The following is a 25,967-nucleotide window of genomic DNA, read 5'->3' as shown; positions in this document are numbered from 1 at the left end:
AAACATTTTGCCAGGCTTTAATTTGGAAAGCTGACCTTCTGGTCAACCAGTCATTGCTGCCTTTGCTCTTTTCAATGCGTTGTGTTCTGTTACCTGTTCCCTCTCCCCTTTTAGCAGCCTAAGCACTGTCCCAGCACACCCTACCTCCTCCCACCCACTGCTTTTATTGTTCCCCGCTTCTGAAGCAGCCAGGGAGGACAAAGTAAAGAACCAACAGCATAACAACAAAACACTTTAATTTTAGACAACTGTAGGTCCCAAGGGTTTGTGAAGTCTGGATGCTATTACTTTGTTATAAATATGTTTTCATGCATCAACCAATGGGGAACAATACATTTGTTTCTCAAATTGACAAAGGAGCTAGGATAAATCATGAGCGCTAAATGAGGAACACAGCCCAGTGCATGATAAGCAGAACATGACAACAGCAGTACGTGTGGGTTTGTGAAATCTGACAGAAAAGGGTGCAAAAACACCCACGTTTATATGAACATGAAAACAGATTTGAAAAATCACCATCATCAAGCCTCTTCTGAAGCCTATTGCGGATATCAGATTGGTGCAGAGATTCAGACTTAAGAGATAACAAAGAAATCATACTGCTAGGTAGGGATATAATTTTCTCACTTTAAAGAAGTTGGATCTAGTCCAATTCCTTCAGAGGTTAAATAGGGTGCATGCATTTACTCACAGGCATTCAATTGTGTATGGAAGCCTGAAAATGGGAGATAACATTCCAATCAGAATGATCTTGATGGGAAAAAAGGACTAACCTCATTTAGCATCTGAGGTGCAAAAGAGAGTGCAGTTATCTATGGTGTAATTGTTAGCCCTTGTAGAAAGAGCACTGGGAAGCAACAGAAGCAATGACATAAAGATTCCTAAAAATGTATTTTCTGGCCAGGTTTGTAACCTAGTTAAATGTACATGCTAACAAGAATTTAGAGGCCATCAAACCTCTGCTGGCCATGACACCAAGAGGTGTAACTGAGCATTTTTGCACTTTGGGGGTACATCCAGATATTTGGGGAGGCTCATTGAGTTAAAAATGGCTACCTGATCTAAGATAGGTTGGGATGGGGGGGGGGAAGCTGTGGATGCTTGGGGCAAATGGGAGGACAAGCAGGCTCTGGGCGGCGATTGGGGGGGGTAACATGGCTTATTGGGGGGCTTGGAGGGGCAAGTTGAGTCTGTAGAGGGCTGGTGGGGTCTGAGAGGGTTGGTAGTGGCAGGGGAGCTAGAAGGGACCTCAGAGGGGCTTGAGGCTCTCCCCCCCTGCCCCTGGCCCGGGGGCTGTGTTTAGCTTCCTGACCTCCTCCAGTGAACCAATTCCCTCCCCCTCCCCCTGCAACTTACTTCCTTAACTCCCAGCAACAGCAAAGTCTGGTAAAACCGGCACTGGAAGTGGCTTGCAGGATGGGGTGTTTGGTAGGCTTGGTGGGGGGCAGGGCTGGTTTGTGGGGGTGAGGGAAAAAGGGCTGTATATCTGGGGGATGGTTGAGGGGCTGGGGGGAGAAAAGCACAGCCTGAGGGCTGGGAGCAACAGCTGGATTTTCTCAGCCCTGAGACTGTGCTAGGAACTGTACAGAAGTTCAGTTAGGTCAGTCTCCCCAGACCTGATCCAAGTTAGACTGCCTTGGAGGTGCAGTTAACTTAGGTCAGATCAGCCATTTTTAGACTGATTGAACCTTTCTGAACTTCTGCACAGTTTGCACTTATATATACCTAACTAGGGATCTAAAGGTGCAGACAAGTGCAGCTCCTAGGTCTAAGTCATGGCTCTTTACAGAAAGTGCCATGAGTTAGATCAATCCTCCTGACCCAACGGACATTAGCTGTTGGATCAGAGGTGTGAGTGATCGAGGTCCAATATGGAGCTGATCCAGGAAGAGTGGGTGAACCTCTGCAGCCTCTTCCCCTAGCTCTGCCCCACTTCTCCCAGCTCCCATTCTGCCCCAGGATGGAAGGGGAAGAAGGCAGGGGAGGGAAGTCCATTCTGGGGTTTCCCCAGCCCAACTAGAATGAGGGGTGGATGGATTGAAGCCCTCCCCTCAGGATTAGAGCCCCCCACAGCACTACCTAGGCAACCCCCAAAACACCTTACCTCTGTTCCCTTCCCCACTCCCATTCTGAAACCAGCACCAGAAGCAGGGCTGAGCTGCATCAGCCAAGTCCTACTCCTGGCATGTGCAGACAGAAGTTAATAAAGACACTCCACTTTGGATTGACTTCATCTGAACCCTCATGGTTCAGATTGTCATGGGATCAGGCCCTTTTAAAGAACTCTGCAGCCATGCACTTGTATTTGTTCATCACTGTACAGGGCCAGATCAGGAGAAAACTGGCACTTCTGGTTGCCCCTTAAGTGTAAGGTCCACACCTGGGTGAACTAAGTTAGATCAGGTGGTCATTTTTAATATGATCTATCCTCAAGGTATTTGTAAACTTCAATGTTAGAGGCAATTATCCAGTCATATACTATAATTATTGAGAATTGCTAATATTTTCTTGATAAGGGTAGCGAACAGTCAGGGCAGTTGGGCGCTGTATCCTTATGAGACGGTTCTGCCCAGAACAGTCAGAAATCAAAAGTGGCTTGGTCCAGCTAAAGACAAGTAAATGAATCTTACAACATGATATGCATCAACTCATGTTACAAAAACTACGTGTGGGGGCACGGGTGTGTACATACATGTATGTGTAGGCATGTATATACACCTGGGATTTTGCCTACTTCTCCAAGAGGCTGCAGTAATGCTATATAAATAGGCAAAAAGACAGTTCAGGTATTTCTTTTGCTACACTACGGCCACATCCAGATAAGCACAGCTGTGCGGTATGTGGAGCCACATACTACACATTCAGGTGTTCTCTGTGGTGCAAGGGAGAAGTGCAGGGGAGAGGGGGAGGGTTTGACCCCTGACTATCCAGGGGTCAAAAAACCCACTGAAAAAAAAGCAGAGCGGTGCATGTGGGGGCGGTATGAGCCACTTGAAACTGGATCTAGGCCATCTGGTTCCATACTCCAACTACTGGCCAGGCTCCAAGCAGCAGGACTGCCACTGCTGCAGCCCCAGGAGGCCCCCCAAGGTCCCCAGGTAAGGCTGCTGGGGCCAGCCCAGTGCCGGTCCCAGCCTCTCCTATCCCATCCAGAATAACCTGCTGTGCACCAGAGGGCACATGGCATGGGTGTTCCCCAGAGACAACTAGTGGTGGTGCAAGGTAAACTGCTGTTAGTTGTTCCTGGGGAACCAAACATCCATACTTGTGTGAACGCTCCTAATTGTCTTATTTTTCCACAGTTATTTTCCAAACAAGATATCCTTTCCTTAGCTGTGAAACAGAAGAGCTTTTAGCCTCCAGGTTCTCTGTCCCTATACTCTTTGCCTGCCTAAAGGCACTGAAGAACTCATCAGATACAGAATATCCCTCTGTGCTGGTCTTCTCACAAAATACCTGGAAACTCTTTTCTCCATTAGGCCTGCAAGCCCCTGCAATTGCTTATACATGAGAACTGCCCCATTGAAAGGGTCCTGATTATTTATATCTATAGTCCCCCCCCCCCCCCCGAATTGAACTATTAATGGACAACAATCTTTCTAAAATATTTCATTTTAAAATCAAGAGTAGGCTGCCCAGGCTGTGTCTGGGTATGGGTTAGGTCTGACGTGAAATCAGAATGAACTTCCACGTTCCCCCTCAGTCTCACTTGGCTAGGTCTCACTCAGGGCCAAAACCTCACAAGCAGTTTTCTAAGATTTCAACCAATGTCAATAGAGTTATACAGTTTTTTTCCCGAATCTGAGATTTGTCCCATCTTCAAGAATGAAAAACAAATCTCAACGTGTCAATTGTCATTTGCTCAAAACATTTTATATTAACAGTTCTTTAAAGAACAAGAAACAAGATTTTTAGTTAAACTGAACCAAAACTGTGTGGAAGTGTTTGGGATTGAAGTTTCTTGTTTTGATTATATTTTTGATAAATCTATATAATTATTCTTTTAATGATTTAAGATAGAAAACAGATTTATTTTGTAAAAAAGTTTCAAATTTAATACTCTCAGTTTTAAGTGCTAACATTCACGCAAATACTCATAAATGAGAGTTGGAGGGGAAAGCATAATTAAACATATACATTGTGCATCTTCCATTCAAGTTTTAATTGCTGTATCAAGCACAATTTTATATAAAACTTCATTTTACTGGATAGGCCAGACAATGAAGATGCACATTCTGCATCTTTATGAGTGCTTGGATCCAGAATTTTATAGCATTATAGTCACTTTCTACTAATTGACTAGACGCTCAGCACATTAATTGATTTACAGGCACAACATGTATATGAAGTAGACTCCAGTCACTGGGCAGAGAATATCAAATTAAATTTCATAGTGAGATATTGCCATATTTTGGACTACTTTTTCAGGAACTGGGGTTTAATAAAGTAAGTAAATTAAAGAAAATAAAGTGGCTTAAGAAATAAAGGATAAATCTTATCTACAAAGTAGCAAATGTAGTTTTTGAATTTTCTTATTTCAGTGCTTACTTTATTTAGTCAATGGGATTTAACCATTTTAACAGTATCTACCATACTATTTAATAGCAGGGGATTTCTTTTTATTTTTACTTAAAAAAAAAAAAGTCGGAAATATAACAACATATGTTTTCAAGAGTTTAGCATAGCTCTAAGCCTCCCTTGGTTACATGGAAGAAATTATGTGTCTAGGTTTTTAGGTCAAGTTATACTAGGTTTCATAAGAAAAAGCCTTTTTATTTTTTATTTCTTGACAACTGTTTTATTTGTAGCATGTCAAGATATCGAACAGCTTCCACATGAGATGCCTCCATAAGAGACTGAAAATAAAGTGAGAAGACACAATACCAAACAGGTGCTAGAATGCTCAGGACTTACATGCTTAGAAACCACTATCAAGAAGAGGAGGTTGCAATGGCTCTGCCATATTAGGAGAATGGGAGGAGACTATTTCCCCACAAATAATTTTGTACAGTGAGATTTGAGACCGCTTTAGAAAGTGAGGTCACCTCTTATGGTGGTACCACAATGTCTGCAAAAATGATATGAAGGTGTTCAACATAAATGTAGAAAGCTGGGATGAGCACACAGAACCCCATCCAATCTGGAGGAACATCTGGCTCTGAGTGCAGCACAGCATGAAGTAGCTTTGATCCAGAGGATGGAAGCAAAGTGAGAAAGAAGAAAGCAGCATGCTGTAAACTTGGACTCCAACTCAGACAACATATGGATCTGTGAAACTTGTAACAATCTATGTTGCTCTTGAATTTGGCCTGTCAGCCACAAACAGAATCATTGGGCATCTCACTAGACCTTTAATGTGTACACCATGATCCAAAGGATCAATGGTTGTCTATACATATTTGTAGCCTATTATCCAACCCATCTGATTTAAAATTGCCCGTTGCCTGTTGTGATATCATAGTTTGTATGTGAAAATTATAAGAAGTCTTTATTGAGATATATCACTTCCTAGAACAAAAACATTGACCGTATCAGGAGCATCATAACAAACAAGCAAAATGAAGCCGTTTGCTGTGCCATGGCATTTGACTTTATTACAGAAATGGTGACAGTTGCTTTGCATCTGAAAATGGGAAATACTGCTAGAAATAGTGATTTAAAGTAAATAAATAAAGAAGTGCCAACATCCACCTCTGAGTTAGCATGTCAGTTTTGTAATGAAGCAGCATTATAAACTTTCCATAGCACACATGAGGAAATAATCATTTAAAGTCCTATATGGACTAACCAGGGTTTGCACTTAGACAACACAACGTCTTTCCTCCAAGGGTCTCAAAGTACTTTAGATGCATTAAATGAGTTAACAAGCTCAATGAACTGTGCTGAGGGTTACCCATTATTATCTCTTTTTTTAGAAAGGTAAGCTGATCAGAAAGGCTACTGGGTCAGATCCAGCCTGGACCTTCACTTGGGCTAGGGACAGACATTACACATAAACCAGTTTAAGTGATCAGAAACTAGTTTAAACCTGTAACAGAACAGATATTCAGTGCACATAAACCAGTTTGAGAATAGCTGAAACTGGTTCGAGATAAACCTGGCTGAATGTAGTATCAGACTTAACTGATTTGGCTCAAACTGGTTTATGCCATGTCTGCCCCAGACCCCTTGCTGGCTTAAATTAAATGAAACTCCCCCAGCTTCCCAGCATGCTCTCTGGGCTGGGCAGGGCTCTCTGCTCCACAGTAGAGCTGGCTCCTCCCCTCTGCTCCCTGGCTTCAGCTTAGCAGTCTCTGCAGGCATCTGCCTGGCTTCTGCTCCTCCCTTCCCCCCACCACTCTCTGCTAAGCAGGCATTCCCCATCTCTCACAGACACCTCTCAGCATTAGTTCACATGCTGTGTACCTCCAAGCTGTGGCACACGGGACAAAGGCAGAATCAACAGATACCTGGTAATGTCCCTCTGTTTTCTTAATGGGGTGAGAAACACTGAGTTTTGGATGATAAACATTCCCTGCTGGCCTGTTCAGGAGTGGGGGGGAACCCTCCCTAATCACAGCATCCTGCTGGAGCTTGGCCACACTGAACTCGGCTCAGCCCTGTGAAAAGGAAGGGAGGGCTGCTTTAACATCCCCGGGCTTTTAGTCTGTTCCAGTGCAGGCATGTGCCTGCATTTCTGGGATGTCCGTCCAGTTACAAAACTGATTTAGACTAGCCAGGTTAGATGAACCTGCAAAGATTGAATCAATTCAGGCTCAGGCTTTTTGAATGCCTGTCCCTAGCAGGCACGGCTGGTGAACTCTGACTGGTGGACAGTGGATTGTCCCATGGAGGGGTTTGCAGCTGGCCAAGCACTCTGGCCGGTAGCGGGGAGGCTGCAAACCTCTCCACTCCCAGCTGGCTGCAAACCCCTATCCCTACCTGCTCCCATGGGATGCTCTACCACCCCACCAGTCTGAATTCACCAGCCACACCTGGTGCCTAGCTTTAGTGCTCCAGTGCCAAACATTTGGTGCCTGGCCCCATGAGGTGGTCCATAAAGACAGTGAGTATTGCAAAATGATCAATGAGGCAATGGACACCTGCAAAGAATGTTTTAAGATGAGGCACCTGGACCTCTCCTTACAGAATGTGGGGAGAATTAGCTTAGTCTAAAGTGTAATTCAGAGCCCAAAGACATCAGAGGAAATGCCAACCCATTTCTGAACTTCTCCTCTCTGGAAATCATGATTTTGTGATTCAGACTGCATCATCGGCTTGGGAAACAGCAGCTAGTCCCTCACCAGAGATTCTAGTTTTCTCAGTATAAAAATTCCAAATTCTCCTATTAAAACCCCCAAATCAGTGTTTTTCCAAGATTAAAATGAAATGCCACTATATATATAGGTACCAGTTGAACACAATGGTTTATTGAAATATTAACAATTTTAAAGTGATTTAGTGCCTCAATCAATATAATAAAATAAATTCTAAATACCTATAGTTTTGGCATTTGATTTTGTTTTAACATGGAATAAACAGCTCCCCCTGCTCCCTTCACTCCTAGGATGTGGGTCTAGCTACAGCTGCCCTCCTACTGCTTTGCAGTGCTGAGCAGCCCTGATGTGCTGGTGCCATGCCCCTGCTCATGCCGTCACCTCTCACTCCCAAGCCACAGCCCCCCAAGCCCTGCCAGCGCCCTTCACTCCTGATCCGCGGACCCCTGCCCTCCCAGCTGCTATGCCTGTGGGACCTGGTAGATGCATCCTGCCTGCTCTCTGCCCCACAGGCACCAGCCACAGCTGGCCAGCAGTGCCCAAACCTTGGCTGCTGTGTATAGGAGGCAGCAGTTGCTGCAGCCAAAGCGGAGCTCTCCCCCAGAGGGTCTCCGCAGCCCAGAAGTCAGGACCCAGCATGGGAGGCCGGAGCAGGGTGGGGAGACTCAGTGCTGCCCTCACTGCTGCTGGGACCCCCATGCCAGCCATGCTGCCATGGTGAGGCACCCCTGCCTGCCTGGCAGCAGCAGCAGTGGAGCAGAGTTATGCCCCCTGCTGCTGGCCGGTGGGCAGAGGGTGCCTCAGCCATGGTAGCATGGCTGGCATGGGGCTCCCAGCAATGGTGGGAGAGGCCTCCAGGGAGAGGGCATCAGGGTAGGGAGCCCTAAGCTCCACAGCAGGCAGCCCAGATCCTCCCCTGTTCTGTGCACAAATCTGGGGGGGCATATGCCCCTCTGATGCATCACCTCTGGCACTCAACCCCTTCTCAGGAGGGTGCGCAGCAGCAGGGTGCTAGTCCCCTGCTGCCCCCAAATAAGCTGTCCATGGCTCTGTCCTGCTTTCTGGCCAGGCCCGATGGCTGCCCAATCCCACCCAGGCCCCAGGCACCACCCCAGCCAGGCATCACCCTGAGCCCTATCTGCCAACACTGCTGCACTCCCTCCCTCACTGTGGCCACCTCAATCTGCTCTCTCTCCCCCCACAGCACAGATTTACCTGCAGGCAAGTGTGGGAGCTGCTCTCCACTGCCGCCTGGCTGCATTGCTAGCCACGTGCATGTGTCCCACTACTTCCACTGTATCCCATGACCCCTGCCCCAAGCAGCTCCTTGCAGGCTGGAGCTCTGCTAGCCTGTAAGGGAAAGCCTGTGGTTTCCTGTGTTTTTCACCTTTATAGGGGAAACATCTGTGACATGCCAAATGAATTTAAGCATCTAATGAGTTTTGTGACCACCAAAACAGGACCATCTTGGATTGCTCATTAGGACTGAGGTACCTCATTTACACCTAAATCCCATTTAGGTGCCTAAGGACCAATCTGGATTAGGCCATAAGTAACTAGCTCAAGATCCCACAAGAAATCTTTGACAAACCTGGGAGTGAGCCCAGATCTTCCAAGACATAGGTTTGTGACTTCACCAGAAGGCCACATTCACAATCCAGCTTGGCACTACAAACATTTCAAAAGAGTTATAGATGCTTATTTCCTTGAACCCCTAGCTCTGTGTATTAGCAAAAGCAAACAAACAAAAAAACCCCACCCAAATTTAAGCATGTGCTCCTTTGGTAGCAACAGTATATATTTTGGGAGATGGGTTTTCATGACATTGGTAGAACTGACTCAGCTGCACCATTTTTCACAATTGCTGAGAGCCAAGTACAAAATCATTTTTCTTATGCAAATATTCTCATAATGGAGAAATTCCAACAGAACAAAACTTCCATACATTTAAAATGCTATTGCAACTCACCTGAATCTTAATCCAAAAACCAAATAGAAATTTTGGAAATCATCAACAAGTCTATTGGTGAGACTTAGTCTTGTTTCCAAGCTAGCTAGATTTGGAAAAACCATCTGATAATCTGGACAATGCTTTATGCTATGTTTTTGTTTGTCCTATCCCTCCCCCCCACAATTTAGTTTCCTTTTGTTTTACATATTTCAGTGTTGGTAGGATGAACTACAAAGTAAAAGCAGTAGAATATAAACTGTCCCCATATAGGGTACTTCAATGCTGTCAGCTTTGAATACACATTAGGATTCTATAACATCAAAAAGCCATGTAGTATCCTTTGGTACCTGAGCTAATATGCCATATGCACTCCAGTTGCCTTGACCTTTAGACCAACACATCCATTTTTTCAAGTGTCATTCAACAAATTATAGTGCTACAACTGCCCAGCTTGCTAAAGCATCTTTTATATCACTGTAGGACAATTCTTAGGTAAAAAATAACCCCAAGGAGTAGTTAGAAGAATACTGTGAAATTAAGATGCCACATAAAGAGTCAAACTGAAATAGCTCTGTTATATTCACATCAAACAACAGTCATGCCAGTCTTTTCCAGCAAATAATGGCCATACCCAAAGGGTCTAGATGACTCATACTGATCATGGGGTGAAAAGGGGATCAGATGCCCCTGAGATACTGCTACTTTCTTAATTTAAGAAGGAGTAAAATCAGGAAAAGAGCAAGGACCTCATCCTTATGCACTGGCAAGTAGCAGAGAGACTGTGGAAAAAGTAATGCTCCCTAAAGCCATGCTATCACTTCTACAAAGCCTCTCCAACATGCTATGGATTCCTCTTTTTTTTTTTTTTTGACACAGGCAGGAAACTAGGATTGGCAAGAGAAGCTGGAGCCATGTTGGCAAAGACAGGAATCCAGGGGACAGTGCAGAACAACAATGACTCTGTGCTGAAAGCTGTCTGAGAATCAGCTCCAAATACATTTCTCTCTCTCAGACTGGCTGCCATTAAATTTAACATCCAAGTACCCAATACCTCACTTGCTTTCATGAGCCACAAGAGGTAGGGACAGAAACTGCACGTAAATTGGCATAAGTGATCAAAAACAGGTTCAAACCTGTAACAAAACAGAAGTTCAGTGCATATAAATCACTTTCAAAATGGCCAAAACTGGTTTAAGATAAACCTGAGTGGATGTAGTATCAGACTTAACTGATCTAGGTTAAATCAGTTTATAAAACTTCCACCCCAGATCCTTTCCAGATTTAGGTTTACTCACAGTTCCCTAGCATCCCAGGATGCTTTGCACCTCCCCCACAAACCCTACCCCCCCTTTCATAGAGTGGGTGGGCTAGCCTTGGCGGAAGCTGTCTGCTCCAGATGAGCAGGGAGGTGTGCTCTAGTGCCCCATGGCATCTGGCCTGAGACACTGCAGGCATGTGGCTGCATTTCTAGAATTGAAAGTGAATGTCTGTTTACTTGCTCCTTGGTTCAATCTATGCAGCTTAGACTAACCTGCAAAGATTGAATTGATTCAGCCTTGGGCTTTTTGACTGTTTGTACTTAGCCAAGGAGTACAGGCCCACCTCCCAAGGCCAGAGTCCCCAAGCATATTCAGAAGGAAGGTGAGCCACTTGTCTAACAATGTCAGAGAAGAGCTTCTAATTTTTTCTCCCAGACCTGAATCTCTCCCTCCTCCATAACAACAGCATATCCAATTTTGTCTATGAATAGATGATAAATTCTCTTAGCAAAAAGGGCTTGACTAAGGCAGCTGACACTTGAGGTATGGGCATGTGAAAAATTTTCCATAAAGTAAGCTAAGGGCTGCATTTACATTGCACCAGCTGTTTCCCAGCAGCTACCCATGGGCACGTTTTTCCCCATCTGATAAATATGAGGTGGCTTATTCCACTTTTACTGGGGGGTAAACTACCTGGCAATCGCCAGAGGCCAGAGCCTGAACACAGGCATTGCCACACAGGAGCTTGTGCACTGTGGGTTCATATGCTAGTTCACCTTGTGCACATTTTTTCCTGTGTCCACACCCCTAATACACCATCAGCCAAGCAGAACAGTTCATGTGTGGCAGCAGCACTTGGCTTTTGATCCAACAGAATTCTGTCATGCACCCGAACGTGTGGATCTTGAGTCATACTTCCAATGCATTTACCAAGGCAGATCCATTATCTCCAAAAGAAATGATCTGGAACACTTATGCGAGTCACGTACCACATGTTAATGTAGGCATTACTCATCCATTAACAATTAATTTTTGAAGCACTGTTACTTTCTTGTATCTCAAAACATGGCTAAACAAAAAAAGGGGGATTTGTGAACAGCCTTCCTCTCAAATTTGGAGGAATTAGTTGGTTCATAGTCTAATATCCTGTCTCCAGAAATGGCCAGCACTTTAGAAGAAACAATGTTATGATAGTCTGCCCACTGGGAAGCTAGAAGCTGGCTTAACACTAATGCAAGAGGGATAACCTCCTCTACATATTTTCTTTTCAACAAACAAAGATATAACAATATGTTAAATATATATTCCCTTTTTCTATTTCATTAATAATTTGACCTCAGGAATAACCTGTGGAAATCACTGCCAGAAGATAACTTTGGATTTCTTCTCAACAGCTACACATGCCTACACTTTCCATCTAATTGGCAACTCTGCTGCTTTGTATAGTGAGAAAATGAGAAAGCATAACATCTACTATTGCTAAAGCACATAATTTACTCCAATGTATATTAGAAGATGTGGGCTCTATAAACCAAGTATTAGGTTACACTGAACCATATGTATAGTGTTCATGTGTGACAGCAATAACTTTCTTCACATTTGTTTTTTCATTAAATATATTTGAGTTAAAATATTATTTATATTGGAATGTTAATTTAAAAATACCACACAAAGAAGATTATAAAAATTGTTGCAGTATTGCAGGGTGAAATAAACTAGGCAGGGGAATAAACTAAAGGGATTAAATAAATAATTAGAAACATTGAGGTCATTCTTCAGAAATCAGGCTGCTTTATCACACTATAACTCTGTGATATTTTCAGAGTATAACTGCTTTATCACAAAAAACAGCAAGAGAAGTCCTCCCAGGCCATTTTGGCCATGCCTATGCTTATACAGAATGGCTTCCCAGAGTAGGAAAGTTGCTACAAATTGATGGCCAGCAGATAAATTTACCAAAAAAACACTTGACTTTACTACTCTGGACTGATCCACTGGAAACATTCATGAAAAATTAACAATGAATCTACCAGACTATCTACCTGTGATAGCACATGCTAGTGAGTGCATGCTACCAAATAAAAACATAAAATATCACTCTTATACATCTATAGTGAAATACAATCTAATAACAAATGGAAATTGATGTGAGATTAAAGCAGCTAAACATTTGACAGAATGTCAAAATATTTTGATTTATTCCATTTTATGTTAAATATTACTTTTATTACATCATATAATTTATAACTTTATATAGAAATTCAGATAAAACAATTACATTTGTTTAATAGAAAAAGGTTCACAATTTTGGCTTTTTGTTCCCAAGCAGAGCAAACAAGCAGAAATCTAGATATATCAGAATTTCTCCCCATATGAAAAATCTGGATGCCAATCAGACCTAAATGAGCCTTTGAAATTTGTCATAGTGGGGATCTACTTAACGTACATAGAGGCGAAGTAAAAAACCACGGGCTGCTCGCAGATCCCAGAAACATTTTTGCAATTGTTTTGGCCCCTCCCACTGCTGATTGGCTGAGGGGCCCTGGTGGCCCTGCCCCTCACCACTGATTGGCTGTGAGTGCTGCCTTTCATACAGTCCTGCCCCTTACTTCTGAATGGTGGAGAGGGGCAAGGCTGCACAAAAGACACCCGTCTTAACCAATCAGCAGTGGAGGGAGAAGAGGGCAGCTACCATGTTGACTGCTCCCCTTTGTGCTGACAGCTTTCCCCTGCCCCACCATGGGCTGTGAAGCTAAGCCACAGCAGCCACCGGCTTCCACTGGGGAGCCAGCATTTCATTTTTAATAAGTTTTTTTTTCCCTGACGACTCTGTGCAAAATTGTAGGGATCACCAGTATTCATGGCGGTCGTGGACACCACCTTTTTCACGGTTTCTGTGAAAATTGCAAACTGAGTAGATCCCTAGTCATAAGGAATCCTGTACAGGATGCATTTGTTCTTACTGACAGTATCAAGATACAGATAAATTGACGTTTACTACAAGACTGTATGTTGAAGATGTAGCAGTAATAGTAGTAGTATTAGTAAGGAGAAATTAGATGTTAAAGTATATCTTTATTCATATATATGAATCAAGTGGGTTCATAAATCAAGTGGGTTCTTGAAAGAGGTAATGAAAAGTTCTCTCCCTTTTATTTTAATGGAAGTTATATTACAGGCCACGTATGCAGAATGCATATACGTGCTAGGTAAAGTAGTTATTAGGAGATAGAGAAGAGCAGTTCAATTACTGCCCCTTGGGACCTATCAGATATTAAACTGATAATTGCATCCAAGTAGCCAGGAGAATAAAGATGAACCATATTTGAATACACTCTGTTCCAAGACACCCACTTGTTTCAGAACCATCTAGACTCTGCTGGCAACAAATTAATTAAATGAATCCTAAGGAAAACAACACTTGGTAGGCAAATGAAAATGTGGGCACTTTACTTCACAGCTGATTTTTCCAAGATATTAGACGCTCAAATAAACTTATTGGCAGCTATAATTCAAATGCCAAAACCATCTGATGCATGCAACAATCTAAAAGCTGAACAATGAAAGCAGATTTTTGTGTTTCCTACGCACAGTAAAATTGCTACATACAGAAGAAAGCTAAAATATTATAGATACACTTTCCTATTTGGGGACCCTTTGCTAAACGTTGACAGGAAAAGAAAGTCTGCTTTATGGATCTGACGCAGAGGAAAAAAAATCAAGCAAAGCAAACAAGCAAAAAAGGAACTGGTTCTCATATTGCCTTCCTGCCCCTCCAAACAGTGTATGTTGATGATGAAATGCAAGAGAATGGCATCCAAAGAAGTGGTTAACAGGAACTATAACAGATCACAAGCAAGCACAAAACACCTCTGGTATCTCTATCTTCTCTTTTTAAAAGGTTTTCTTCTAAGAAAGAAAATTAGACACCTCTCCAGCTTTTTATTAAAGGACTTGGACCCATTGTAGATTAAGTCACTTTGTCCCCCAACTTGACTTATCCTCTGATTTGATGAAGACTAGTGGGGAAAAAAAAAAGATCCATAATGATGTTTGAGGAGTTTAACCTTGGGCATTTCCAATGGACATTTAGAAGAAGGACTGAAAGAGACGGCATGAATGATATTTCTAGATTTAAATCTGCTTTCATAATCTCAGTGGCTCAAAAGCAAAATTATCTTCACTGTGAGCATATCAGCCTTTTTCTGCCTTAGAACTCATGGACTGGATCTCACTTCAGGCTAGATTATGTCCAGCCCTATAATATTGTGGGTGGACTACTTCATCTTCCAAATGCTGCAGAGAATTGTTATGAATGTTTCTTCCTTTGCTCCCTAGCAGTTTCAGAAAGCTTGCCATGCATTGCAAAACAGCTTTCTTCCCTCCCCACCAATCATTGTGGTACATTTCCTGGCTTGAAAAGAAATGGAAGAAAATAACTACATACTTCTCTAAACACTGTGCCATAAGTATCATGTTGTTGCAATTAAAAACCAGTAAGTCTGCCACTATGCAAGTAAGTAAAAAGACTCGGACACTTGTAGTATAGTTATTTTGCCCTCTTAAGGTGCGTTGATCTAGAACATTTTACTAATGTGTAAACAGGAGATGATTTTCATAAGTTCAAAGTCCTGCCAATATTTTTAAATATCCCCAAAAGCTGATAAACTAGGTAGTAGGAAAATGACATGCATCAATTCATATTAGCTTTAGACAATATCTAACTGACTGGTAGCATCTTACAGTTACCACAACACATCTGATGCCTGTGGGTCTCAGTCTAGCCACTATTAGACAGGTATCCATGTTACAAAGCCACTATCCCATTTGTCGCCATCATTTGATAATTTGCTCTCTAATGACAGGCTAAGAGTTGAATGGGCAGAGAGACTCAATTACCCTTTCACTTCTTAAAATTCATGCCCCTAAGCAAAGAGAGAGGCTTGCTGTTGGGTAGACAAGACTTGCGCTATTTCTATCTACTTTATTCTTTAGATTCTGAGAAGACTTCACTCTCCAGCGCTATCCACCTGGCAACTCCAAGTAGCAACAGATTCCCTGAAAACATCCAGACCAGTAGCTTCTTCTCTCTTTTGCACACAGAAGGCAAACATTGATCATGATTATTTATCATTCAAAATGAACAGCGTAAATGGACAGCTCTCGGATTCAAAAGAAAAGCTCATTTCCATAGCCTGACTGAAAATTAATTAAATACAACACTGGATTATGCAGATGTTAATTATTTTTACAAGCTGTGTTAGTACAACAGAAGCAGCGGGGTAACATATTTCCTCACATTTTTTTTTTTTTTTACAAAGTGATGAATGCCAACCTCTGTAAAACCATGTGTTATTTTCACATTACTTTACAATGCCCCATTTGCATGCAGTAGGTTTTCAAGGCAGTCTAAAAGACGGCAGCATGTTAATACTAGTTAAACCACCATGAGAGGGTAAAGGCTAATAGAAGACAAAACTCTATTTTAGTTTTCAGTAATTGTATTGCATAACAGTACATTTAGTGTAACAAGTGGCTTGCAAAAGAGTGTAGAAAAAAGCCCTGGTTGACAGAGTCAAGTTCCTTGGCAAGAAAAGTAATTTTGTGTAGAACAATCGTAATTTTTTTTTTTAACCACAGCTTTGCACAGAACTTTTTTGTCCTTTTTAAAAAAAAAAGACCATAATAATTGAAGGGAGACAAATGGATAAATCAAATTTAAAATGATTCTGGTTGAACTTGCAATGTTATCTAAGTAGCCATAGCATTTTCATACAGAAAGTTAGAATGGATCTTTTAAAAGAAACCATAGGATTTAAAAAACAGGAGCAAAAGGGGCAATAAGTTATAATCTGGTATGCTATGTACTACTTACCTTCAAAAGTCAAATAAAACTTTCCTCTGTCAAACCAAACGAGGGAAGGCTGTTCATTCTCTGTATGGCCAGGAGTTGAAGCGGGATGGGAAAGGTTAAGGAGAGGGAGAGAGAAGGACACAGTGTGAGTTACAAAGCAGGTCATTTATCTCACTAGGGGGTAGGGAAGAGGCAGTGCAAGCTCCTAACATGCAAGGAAAGGGGTAGTAGAGTTTAAAACTCTATTATGTGTTCAGAAAAACAGAAAGCAAAAAGCAAGCTATGGAAGCCTAGATGCGGGGGGGGATTTTTGCTCTCTTGACAGTTTTTTGTCTATGGGTGGAGTAGAAAAGGCTTCTTGTTCATGCAGGCTGGTTTAAGCATATTTTAACTGCACTAGTTTTGACAAACTTGTCACTTTTTTTTTCTTCTTCATCTCCAGTGGTGTCTCTACAGTGCTAAGGTAGAATCAGCACACTTTACTGGGGAGGATGCTGTAACTTGTATTGAACGTTGATATTAGGAAATAAGTGGTAGGAAAATGTATATTTTTATTGCATTAGAGTACATCAAATTTCTGGTCAAAATACACATGGTAGGAAGTAATCAATTGATTTTTTTCCCAGAATCGTCAGTTTACCTGGACTCTCACCACCTTGAAAAGTACCAGAAAACAAACTTGATGCTATATTCTGCTGAAATAACTAGATGCACTTTTGAGCAGTTAAATTATTCCTTTAATTTTAAGTTCACAAAGCAATAGCATATCACCTATCAATCCTTTTTGTCACTGAGAAACTGTCATGCAATGTGCTGCAATTGTTTGTGGCACGAGTTCCGTTTTTAAAACACAAGTATGCATTTGATACGCACTGGACACTCATGGTGGTTGGGTGAGAAGCACATCCATGAGGTTTACAGACATTCTGATGAGATAATGGCTTGGATTTTCAACCCACATTTCTTGAAACCACTCTGCTAGTACAGTACCTGCAGGTGTTTCACAGCGCCTTTCAAACGTGGGCAGTTTGTCAATAAAAGCATCATCTTCTGATACCATGAGCAAAAGAAACGTAAAAGAAAAGAATGAAAACACAAATCCCAAATGAAATCAAGCAGTGTACGACATCAACAAAAAACACAAAGACTTTTAATGAGAAAAATAAGTAAAGGGTCACAAACCGAAACAAGGACATCTTTATACAGTGACTTATTCAAACTGGAAAAGCGACAACAACAAAAGAAAACCAAAACACAAGAGACAAACAAAAGAGAGAATTCTGCTTGATATTTCTTTGGACAAGATTTGAATGGTATGGACTTTACATCTAGGAAACAAGCGTCCAAAAAAGAAGTAGAGATAAAAGCTCTGTTTGTTATTGTATTTGGACTTGTGTGGATATGTATCATTTGAGTGGACAGACATGTGGGGTGGAATGCCTTCTAATGGCCATAAAAGGAGAGCGCATAACCTCTGGGATTATAAAGAGCAGCCAGAACATTTGAATCTCAACTTAACGTTAAACTGAATTCTAAAGCAAGGTTTCATACCAGCACCACAGGGCAACCCAGGATATCATCTTGCCTGAAGTGTGGCAATCCCCTTTTCTGAAGACTTATTCTAGGATGCTATATATAATTTGGACTTGTGTGCTGCACTCATTGCCTCTGTAGGAGATGAGTTATAAATGTCCCACTGCTATGGTTCCTTAATGTCTTGCTAACACACAGTTGGCTGTCCTAAGCCAACTATTCTTTGCCTGGCCTTATGTAGCAGCTTATTCAACACATTCTTTCTGCACCAAAGTATGCAATTTTATTTGCTTTATCCTAAACCTATATCTGCTGCCTCTGTCTATACATTTTTGCCATAAATAGAGATTAGGGCAAAACAGAAGAAGTCCAATGGAAGTTCAGCTGCCTAGAAATAAGTAGACATGACCATTTCTATTGTACCACTAAGACCTTGAAGCAGGATGAGCTGCAATTGTCCTCTGATTGAAACTTTAATGAGCCTTCTACAAAGTGAGACATGGAAGTTGGGCAGCTGAATTTTACTGGCAGGGTCTACTGAAGTGTTCCTGCTGCCTCTGCTACCTTCTGTGCTGACCCCCGTGCATAGATAAAAATGAAGACATGGCTTTGGTTTTCAAGAAACTGATCATAAATCTCCCTTGAACCAGTCCATCTCTGGGGAATAGCAGCAACCATTTTAAATAATTTCCAGCATGAGGCCAGTAAGGGAGAACCCTTGCAAAACCAAGATATTTGAGGTATGCAATCCTGCACTTGAGCACTACTCAGAGCAGGGGTGGAGGGACATGAAGGACCTACAACACTGAATGAAACACATAACTATCCTAGAGATTGCTCATTTATTGACCAAGAAAATTGGAAGGGAACATTTAAGTACTCAGGAAGAAACCCATGTCTGTGTCTAATCCATCAAACAAATCATTCTGGACCAGATCATTGGTTAACATGTGACAGCAATTCCTCAATATGAAAAAATGGTGCTGTCTGGCTGAGTGGGCCCATTGAAGAGACTGAAGTTGCGCATGAGACTATACATGCTAGAAAGAGCAGTAATGTAAGTGCCCTAGGGATATTTTAAAAAGAAGAGGATAGACTGACACGGTTTCTTCCAAATTACAGCAATCCATTTTATACAGGAGGCCATTGTATAAAAAAAGATGAAGGTCAGGAAAATCCCAACAGGGTTTGTGATTTCTGGACTTTCATTATCAAACAGAAAGCAGCATTCACATGCTGCTACCATCTGCAGTGTGAGAAAACCTAGAAAACAGAGTGGCATTTTACACTGTGACATCCCCAAGTGATTTTAGATTTGCTCCAAGTGAATCATAAGCACTTGTGGTCATCTTTGGAACCTTAAAAGGCTGCAAATTCAATGTTAGTACTCCATTTAAATACTAATTATTAGAGGTATGGGCTTCATACATAAAAACTAAATCAAAATTTTAAAGGAACAATGCCTGAAGGAACAAATCGAGTATGGTGTTCTCAAGGATAATTTGGACATCTTGTGCTAGGGGTCCTGCATGTGAGTATATTTTAAGGGCAATTTTTCTGAGAGTGCCTCCTGCATAAGAATTATTTAATTCCTTGTCGTAATGTGGGAACTGTATCTGTATTATCAGGAGAGTCAAATCCTAAAACACTTACCCATGGAAAACCACTACACTTGATCAGATTTACAGCCTGATTTTCAAATACCAAAATTTTAAATAAGTTTGAGAAGGGTCAGATAAGCACTTGAATTTTGAATGCTTCCCTGATCACCAAACTTTGGAACTTTTTCTCACAATATCATTTACTCAGTGACTCATGTCAAGTTATAGCCCAATCTTGATTTTGATACTTTTAAAGGGATGAACACTTCATGTTACTAGGAAGGATCCCTTGGGTCATCAAGTCTAGTCCCCTACCATCACAGATAACCACATCATATAGTCACATCATCTTAACCACTGTTATGGTAGTAGAAACAGAACCAAATAGTGGAAGAAGCAATTAAATATTAGTACCTGCTTTTGTTTTAAATAGAATCTTAAAATACATTTTATGGAACTTTGATTGATTTTCCAAAGGAACACTGATGAAAATCAAATACAAGGATGATTGAGAAAGATAGACAAAGATTTTTTTTTTTTTTTTTTTTTTTTACAGATATGTCTATCTAGGAAATAAAACCAGTAGAACAAAGAATTAAACATGATAGCTGAGCAGAGGCATTGTTTTGCTTCTGACATTGGAAAGATTATTTGTCCCAGTGAGAGCATTATTGCTGAAATGCTAACAAAGCATCAAACATATCAGCAAACCCTTCTTAAAAATTAGTTAAAATTTCATATCAGCTTTTCAAGCATGTTTGAAACAAATATTTGTTTATCCTTGCAGAACCTGTCTACTGCCCTGTTGTCAATGTATACTCCCTTGACAAGGTCCAAGTACTGGGCAAAAACTTATGTCAATGAATATCAGTTCCAGAAAATCCATAGGGGAGCTACAAATCACACATTTTTGCTCCTTGATCTTCAGAGCAGTTAGTTCATACAAGACATGAATAACTGCTGACTGGGGTCCTCTGTGCATTGAAGTGAAATACATCCTGATTTGGATTTAATAAAGTTGAACACTGATCAGTCCATGGGTTGAAACGCCTGAATTTTCAGAGGCATGCTTATATAACGGTAACCACCAGCAGGTGAGAAGAGGGGATATATATGGAAAGGTTTTTCAAAAACAAAACAGAACAAAAATAATAGAACGTAACAGATAAGAAAGCTAAAGCAATGACAGAAATGAAAATGCCCTTGGTTGTTTAGACAGACAGATGCTATTTGCAAAAGGTTGAGATCCAGATTCAAACTTTCCCTAAATTGGAAGGTTTGAGATTCAGGTTCAGATTTACATCATCTCTATTTTCAAAGAAGCAAAAACAATTTCTGAAAATCATTTGGTTTGGTTAGGAATAAAGCCAACAGCTGTCAGAATTTTAAATTCCTGTAGTTAATAGTTTTCTCCAAGGCTCTCTAAAGCAATGTCATTTATCATCTCAGCAAGCATGACAAAAACATTATGATGATTAGTTAATTTTGATTCTCACATGTCCTGTGTTTGAATTCCTCCCCCACACTACCAATAGCAGTCAATCTGCTTTTGTGCCAGTCACATTGCTCATTTAAGGACAAGACATCACAGACCATTTGAGTAGCAATGCAAACACCCTTTCCCCACCAAGCAAGTCCAATGATGTAATTGAATTAAAAATGGTCCTAAAACATGGGGAAAGATAAGCAGCAAGTGATAGCTGGACTGCCGAGATGGCTTTCAGTCAGATGGTAGCAGTGATGGTAGGCCAGAAATAGGTGCCATAAACAACAGAAAATAAAGATAACTCCATCTGGACTAGAAAGGGAATTGAAGGACAGGAGAGAAAGGGTCTGCAGAAGCATCAGGAAAGTGTCTTAGTGAAAGAAGGGAGAATTTCAGATAGAGAAGGACTGGGAGTCTGCATCAGAGAGAGATCTCTTTCAGGAGAGAGAGCATTTGCAAATGAGTGTAGAAGAGAGCGAGAGAAAGAAAGAACGTGCAAGTGTCTTGACCCAAGAAAAAGGGAAGGAGAAGCCCCAAAGAGACAAAGCCATGACTCAAAAGCATCCAAACCTAGGTGCTGTCAGTCTTATGCTACTGTTTGTATTTATTCTCTAACACCACAGAGGGTTAGTTCATCTCGTCAGCAAGACAAACACATTTGAGGACACATTCATTTCCTTCAGTAGGAAACCACGTTATTGGTTTGAATTCTAAGACATGTCAGAAACTCTACATTTTGAAAAGTTCTGAAGCTTTTCACAGGACCCCGTTTTCTGACTGTTTCTACCATCTCTCACTTTTAAGACAAATAGGCTAAAAAGCTCAGAAAGGTGTTGTAATTTTTTTTCCCCAGGATGCCAATATCCAACTTCTATCCTGCCCCCTCTATGACAAAAAGCGCTCCCATGCAGAGAGCTGCTTTTGACTATAATTACACATTTTAAGTAAATTTAACCCTTTTTTTGGTGATAACTTCTACTTTTACTAAAAATACATTATTATTACAGTTTTATAGTTCAGAGAATAAGTAAATCTCCTTTCAACCTGGATACTAATTTAGAAAGTATCTCTCAACTGTAATCCTTCTCTCCTTTTATTTTTTTAAAGGAATTGTTTTAAGAAAGAAAACATGAACATGAAACCAAAAAACTAGAGAATTATTCAACATAGAGGGTTTCAGGAAGTGAAGTTTTCAGGAAAGCCATTCAATTCTATTAAAAAAATTAAAAAACCAGCATTATTTATTTATTTTTTTTTGTTTTTGTTTTTTACCAACTGTGGGAGTAGTGGCTGCACTCAAGGAATTGGTGGAGGATATGGAAGAAGTACTTTCAGCACGGGCTAAAGGTGCTATCGGAGGAGGACTGGATGAGTGAATAGGAGGGCTAAAAGGCCTGGACTGTAGAAAAACACAAAACAAGATTAAAAATACACATGCTGTAACATTTTCCCCAAACAAAGACATAACTCTTATATTCCTGTAACGCTAATATCATCTAGCATTCTGATCTCCCCCACAGTAAAGATACTTGGATCTTAATGGTTCTCAGGTCTATAAAAAGGATGACTAATCTCAACTTTGCAAGTCTACATCAGTTATCTTACCTCATGCCACAGCATTTTTTATATTTTCTGATCCTACAACATTATGTCACTATAACACAGCAATTTAGTTCCAGAAGACACAGGAAGGATGGTATGTAATGGCTAAGTACCACATGAGTTTGCAATCTGACAGGACTCACATGGGTTAAACCTTGTTTCAGTGAGTGTTCATTAAGTCCTCCTGGATCTGAAATGTTCCCTCAGAGGAGAAAGAAATCCAATGGAATAAAATTTATAAATTATTTAAAGGCCAGATCCCAGAATCCTGTAGTCAAAATACACCAGTTGGTAGAGTCTTAAAATCAGTAACAGTTTTGCATACAAAGTGACTGCAGGAATGGGCTGTAATCCCTAAAAGCATTAATACAATGGAAACTGGTAGTGGTGTTTTACTAATTTACAAAACTTATTACGAATTGTAGCATTTTAATGGTATGTTTTGTTCCTTATTTATACAGGATTTGAGCATGTTAACACAAGAGATAGATCACAATGCACTACACCACTAAGACCAGGACATGCCTTCCTGTCTCAGGAATTCCCCGTGTTCCTAGAACAGTCGAGAAGACACTTGGCAAAATACTGCAAAGAGTAGTACAAAGCCCTGTGCAGCGTTTCAGTTCACTGGAACGGGTTTGGGTCGTGACAAAAACCCCAACAACCTAAACAGCACTGCATGGCCGCAGCACTTGTCTGCTACTCTTGGGAGTGTGCCAAAACAGCTATCCCAGAATAACTATTGCAGCATAAGACTCCCCCCATGCGTCTGCTATCATTCCACAATAAGTGTGGCCTTTGCCAATTTAGCAAGAGTAGATTGAGCTAAATTTGAAAAGGGCAGACTGGTTACAAAATAGAAATAACCATCTGAGCCAAATTCTGAAATAACTGTTCCAAAATAACCATTTTGGTGCATCTCCAAGGGTAGACAAGTTGTTAGTAGTATTCTAGTACACATTACAACTTTTTCTCCCCCAAGAACTGCTGCATCAATGATATTCACACCATTATTTCTGAGGGTTTACAGTTGACTCTAAAATCATGTGCATTTGTGTCTGGTCTCCTTTGAAAATTTGAGAACAATTCATGCTTTCATGCAGAACATGTTTTGCTTTTTGGCAAAATATCAGAAAAAGATGATGTCTATGCATATTCACGCATTAAACTGCCCCCCCACTAATTCAGGTTGGCTGCATTGGTGTCCCTGTTGTATTCTGTAAATATTTGAGTGAGTGAAAACATCTGAGGAAACCACAAACTTTAAGGCAACATTAGAAAATATGCTTGAAGAAGGAATCTCAAATTCGTCTTATGAGTGTTCAGACCTCTTTCCTAAATCTAAGCGTTTATGTTTATTCAAATCAAGAAATAGGTACAGTTGATTACATCCAATTAAAACTAGCAATGTCTCACCTTGCACATCGCTCTGAATTGTTAATGAGCAACTGGCAGAGGAGGAATCATTTCTAAAACATTGTCCCATGTATAATTTCTAATGATGAATATATTTCAAAGAACTGTAACCCCAACAGGAACCATTTGCAGACTTTTATTTTCTGTGAATTATTAGCACTATTAATCCATCTCATCAGATTAAAAATACAAATGTGACTTTTTCTCCCTCATTACTGATTGTGTAAAAGGTGAACATACCACATCACCAACTCCAGGCTTCCCTGGAGGAAGTTTTGGCCGAGATGGGGGTCGAGGTGGAGGAGGGGGTGGGGTGGTGCTGCTACAGGCAGCCAGCGGAGTTGCTGGACGAGCAGGAGATGAAGAACCTGAAAGAAACACAGTCTGTAAATAAGATTTTAAAAAGTAAAATCAAAACGTCTCTCTCCCCATTGAACTCCTTACTGCACACGGCAAGCCATCAAGCAAACAAATGCTATTCCAGCTTTTAACTCGCACTCACAGCGAATGCATTACAGGAGAATTTGGAAATGTGAAAGTAGGTTATAGCTGATAACCAAAGTGGCCATTAAACCCCCCCCCAAAATGCAACTGTCTGTTGTGGAAATATAGGGTAATAAGCTCTGCTTTGACTTGGCTGCAAGCCAAATGCTAAAATTTGCACATGCACACAGCAACACAGACTTTGCAGGTATGACTTTCCTGATACAAAATGAAACTAAAATTTAGCTTATTGAAAATTAGTTTTTATTTTTCAAATAATAACATTGTGAAAGTTCTCTCTCTTGAATATCCACATTGCTTCTATAAGTTACAAGAGTAAGTGTCTGGGAGCAAAGTGGTCGATTATCTTGGTACCTCTGTTTATTGCACAGACAACTGTGGTGAGCTGCAAGGAGAGCAACTACTGAGGGCTTTTCAGTGTTTTTCTCTTTAGCTTCACAATCCTTCCCTCAGTTCCCAATTTCATTTTTCTGTTTTTCTATGTAAGCCCCACTCTAACCTTAATAGCCTTAAATAGTTTGATAAACTCATGCTTTTCTGGAAACAAACAAACAAACTTTAAATACTTTAATGTATTTCCCTAATTAGTAAGGAGACTATGTGTACTGTTCATTCTGTGTACATCTTCTGTTCTTTCCAAGTTCTTTGTGGAATTACCTGAAAGATAGTAAGTGTAAGACAGGAGGAAGAGAGATTTTCTTATATTTCATCTAGAGCCACTTAATTCTAGTACTGTCCAAATCACTGCAATATAAATCTGTGCTAAGAAACAGCTTTAACAATCCATTTCATCAAGCACTGCTTGAGTAGTTTAGAAAGAATGTATCCTGTTTTGTAACTTAGGAGATTTCCCAAGAGAAATTCTCCTTGTAGGCGTGTTCATATTCTGCAAGGGACTAGAGTAAGGGAGGCCATTCACAGTAATGCATGCTATAATGAGCAGAAAATGCTTATAGGATTGGACAACGATTCCTTACTGAGTAAGCAACATCGTTATGTGTATTATCCTGGAGTTTCCTTAAAATGGTGCTCTGTTACAAAACTACAACACACCTCTATCAAATCCTGAGCGCATGCTATTCTGGTGTAAAGACGACATGTCAGATAGCTGCTGTCAACAAATGCATGAATTTTTTTAAAAACTGGGTTATGGGTGGAAGTTGTTTACAAAGCCATGGACAAAGCATGTGAGGGTCCTTTGATTTTATTTCATTGTAAGATGAACCAAAGTAAAGGCTGGAGTGGTGACAGGGGAGAATGTTAGACGGTGTGGTGGGAAGCACAAAAGAACATTTAAGAGAACTGCAAAAAACCCTTTTACCCAAAAAGACCATTTTAAGCAACATTCTAACTTTCTGTGAAGCATAAAAGGTTTTTTTGTTTGTTTGTTTTTGTCATTCATGACTGTCACCTTTCTGTGAGGATAGACTTGCTACAATTCAATGAAAAATTATTGAGACAGGGTACTTAAATTCATGTTGCAAGATTTTGATTTAACTATGAAC

The 25,967-nt window shown here is 40.8% G+C and overlaps 1 protein-coding gene across 1 annotated transcript in view; it reads right to left on the bottom strand.

The window, feature by feature from the left end:
- Nucleotides 1-25,967, bottom strand: part of SGIP1 (SH3 domain GRB2 like endophilin interacting protein 1) — a 97,839-nt gene that overhangs the window by 22,345 nt on the left and 49,527 nt on the right. The window contains 4 exon segments of the mRNA XM_025212869.1: nt 16,342-16,401; nt 17,311-17,370; nt 22,213-22,339; nt 24,199-24,326. Coding sequence (XP_025068654.1) covers nt 16,342-16,401; nt 17,311-17,370; nt 22,213-22,339; nt 24,199-24,326 — 375 coding nt within the window.

Source organism: Alligator sinensis, unplaced genomic scaffold (assembly GCF_000455745.1).
Source record: "Alligator sinensis unplaced genomic scaffold, ASM45574v1 scaffold1339_1, whole genome shotgun sequence".
Lineage (NCBI taxonomy): Eukaryota > Metazoa > Chordata > Crocodylia > Alligatoridae > Alligator > Alligator sinensis.
Note: the sequence above shows the minus strand (reverse complement) of the source record. Positions and strands in the feature narration are given on the sequence as shown.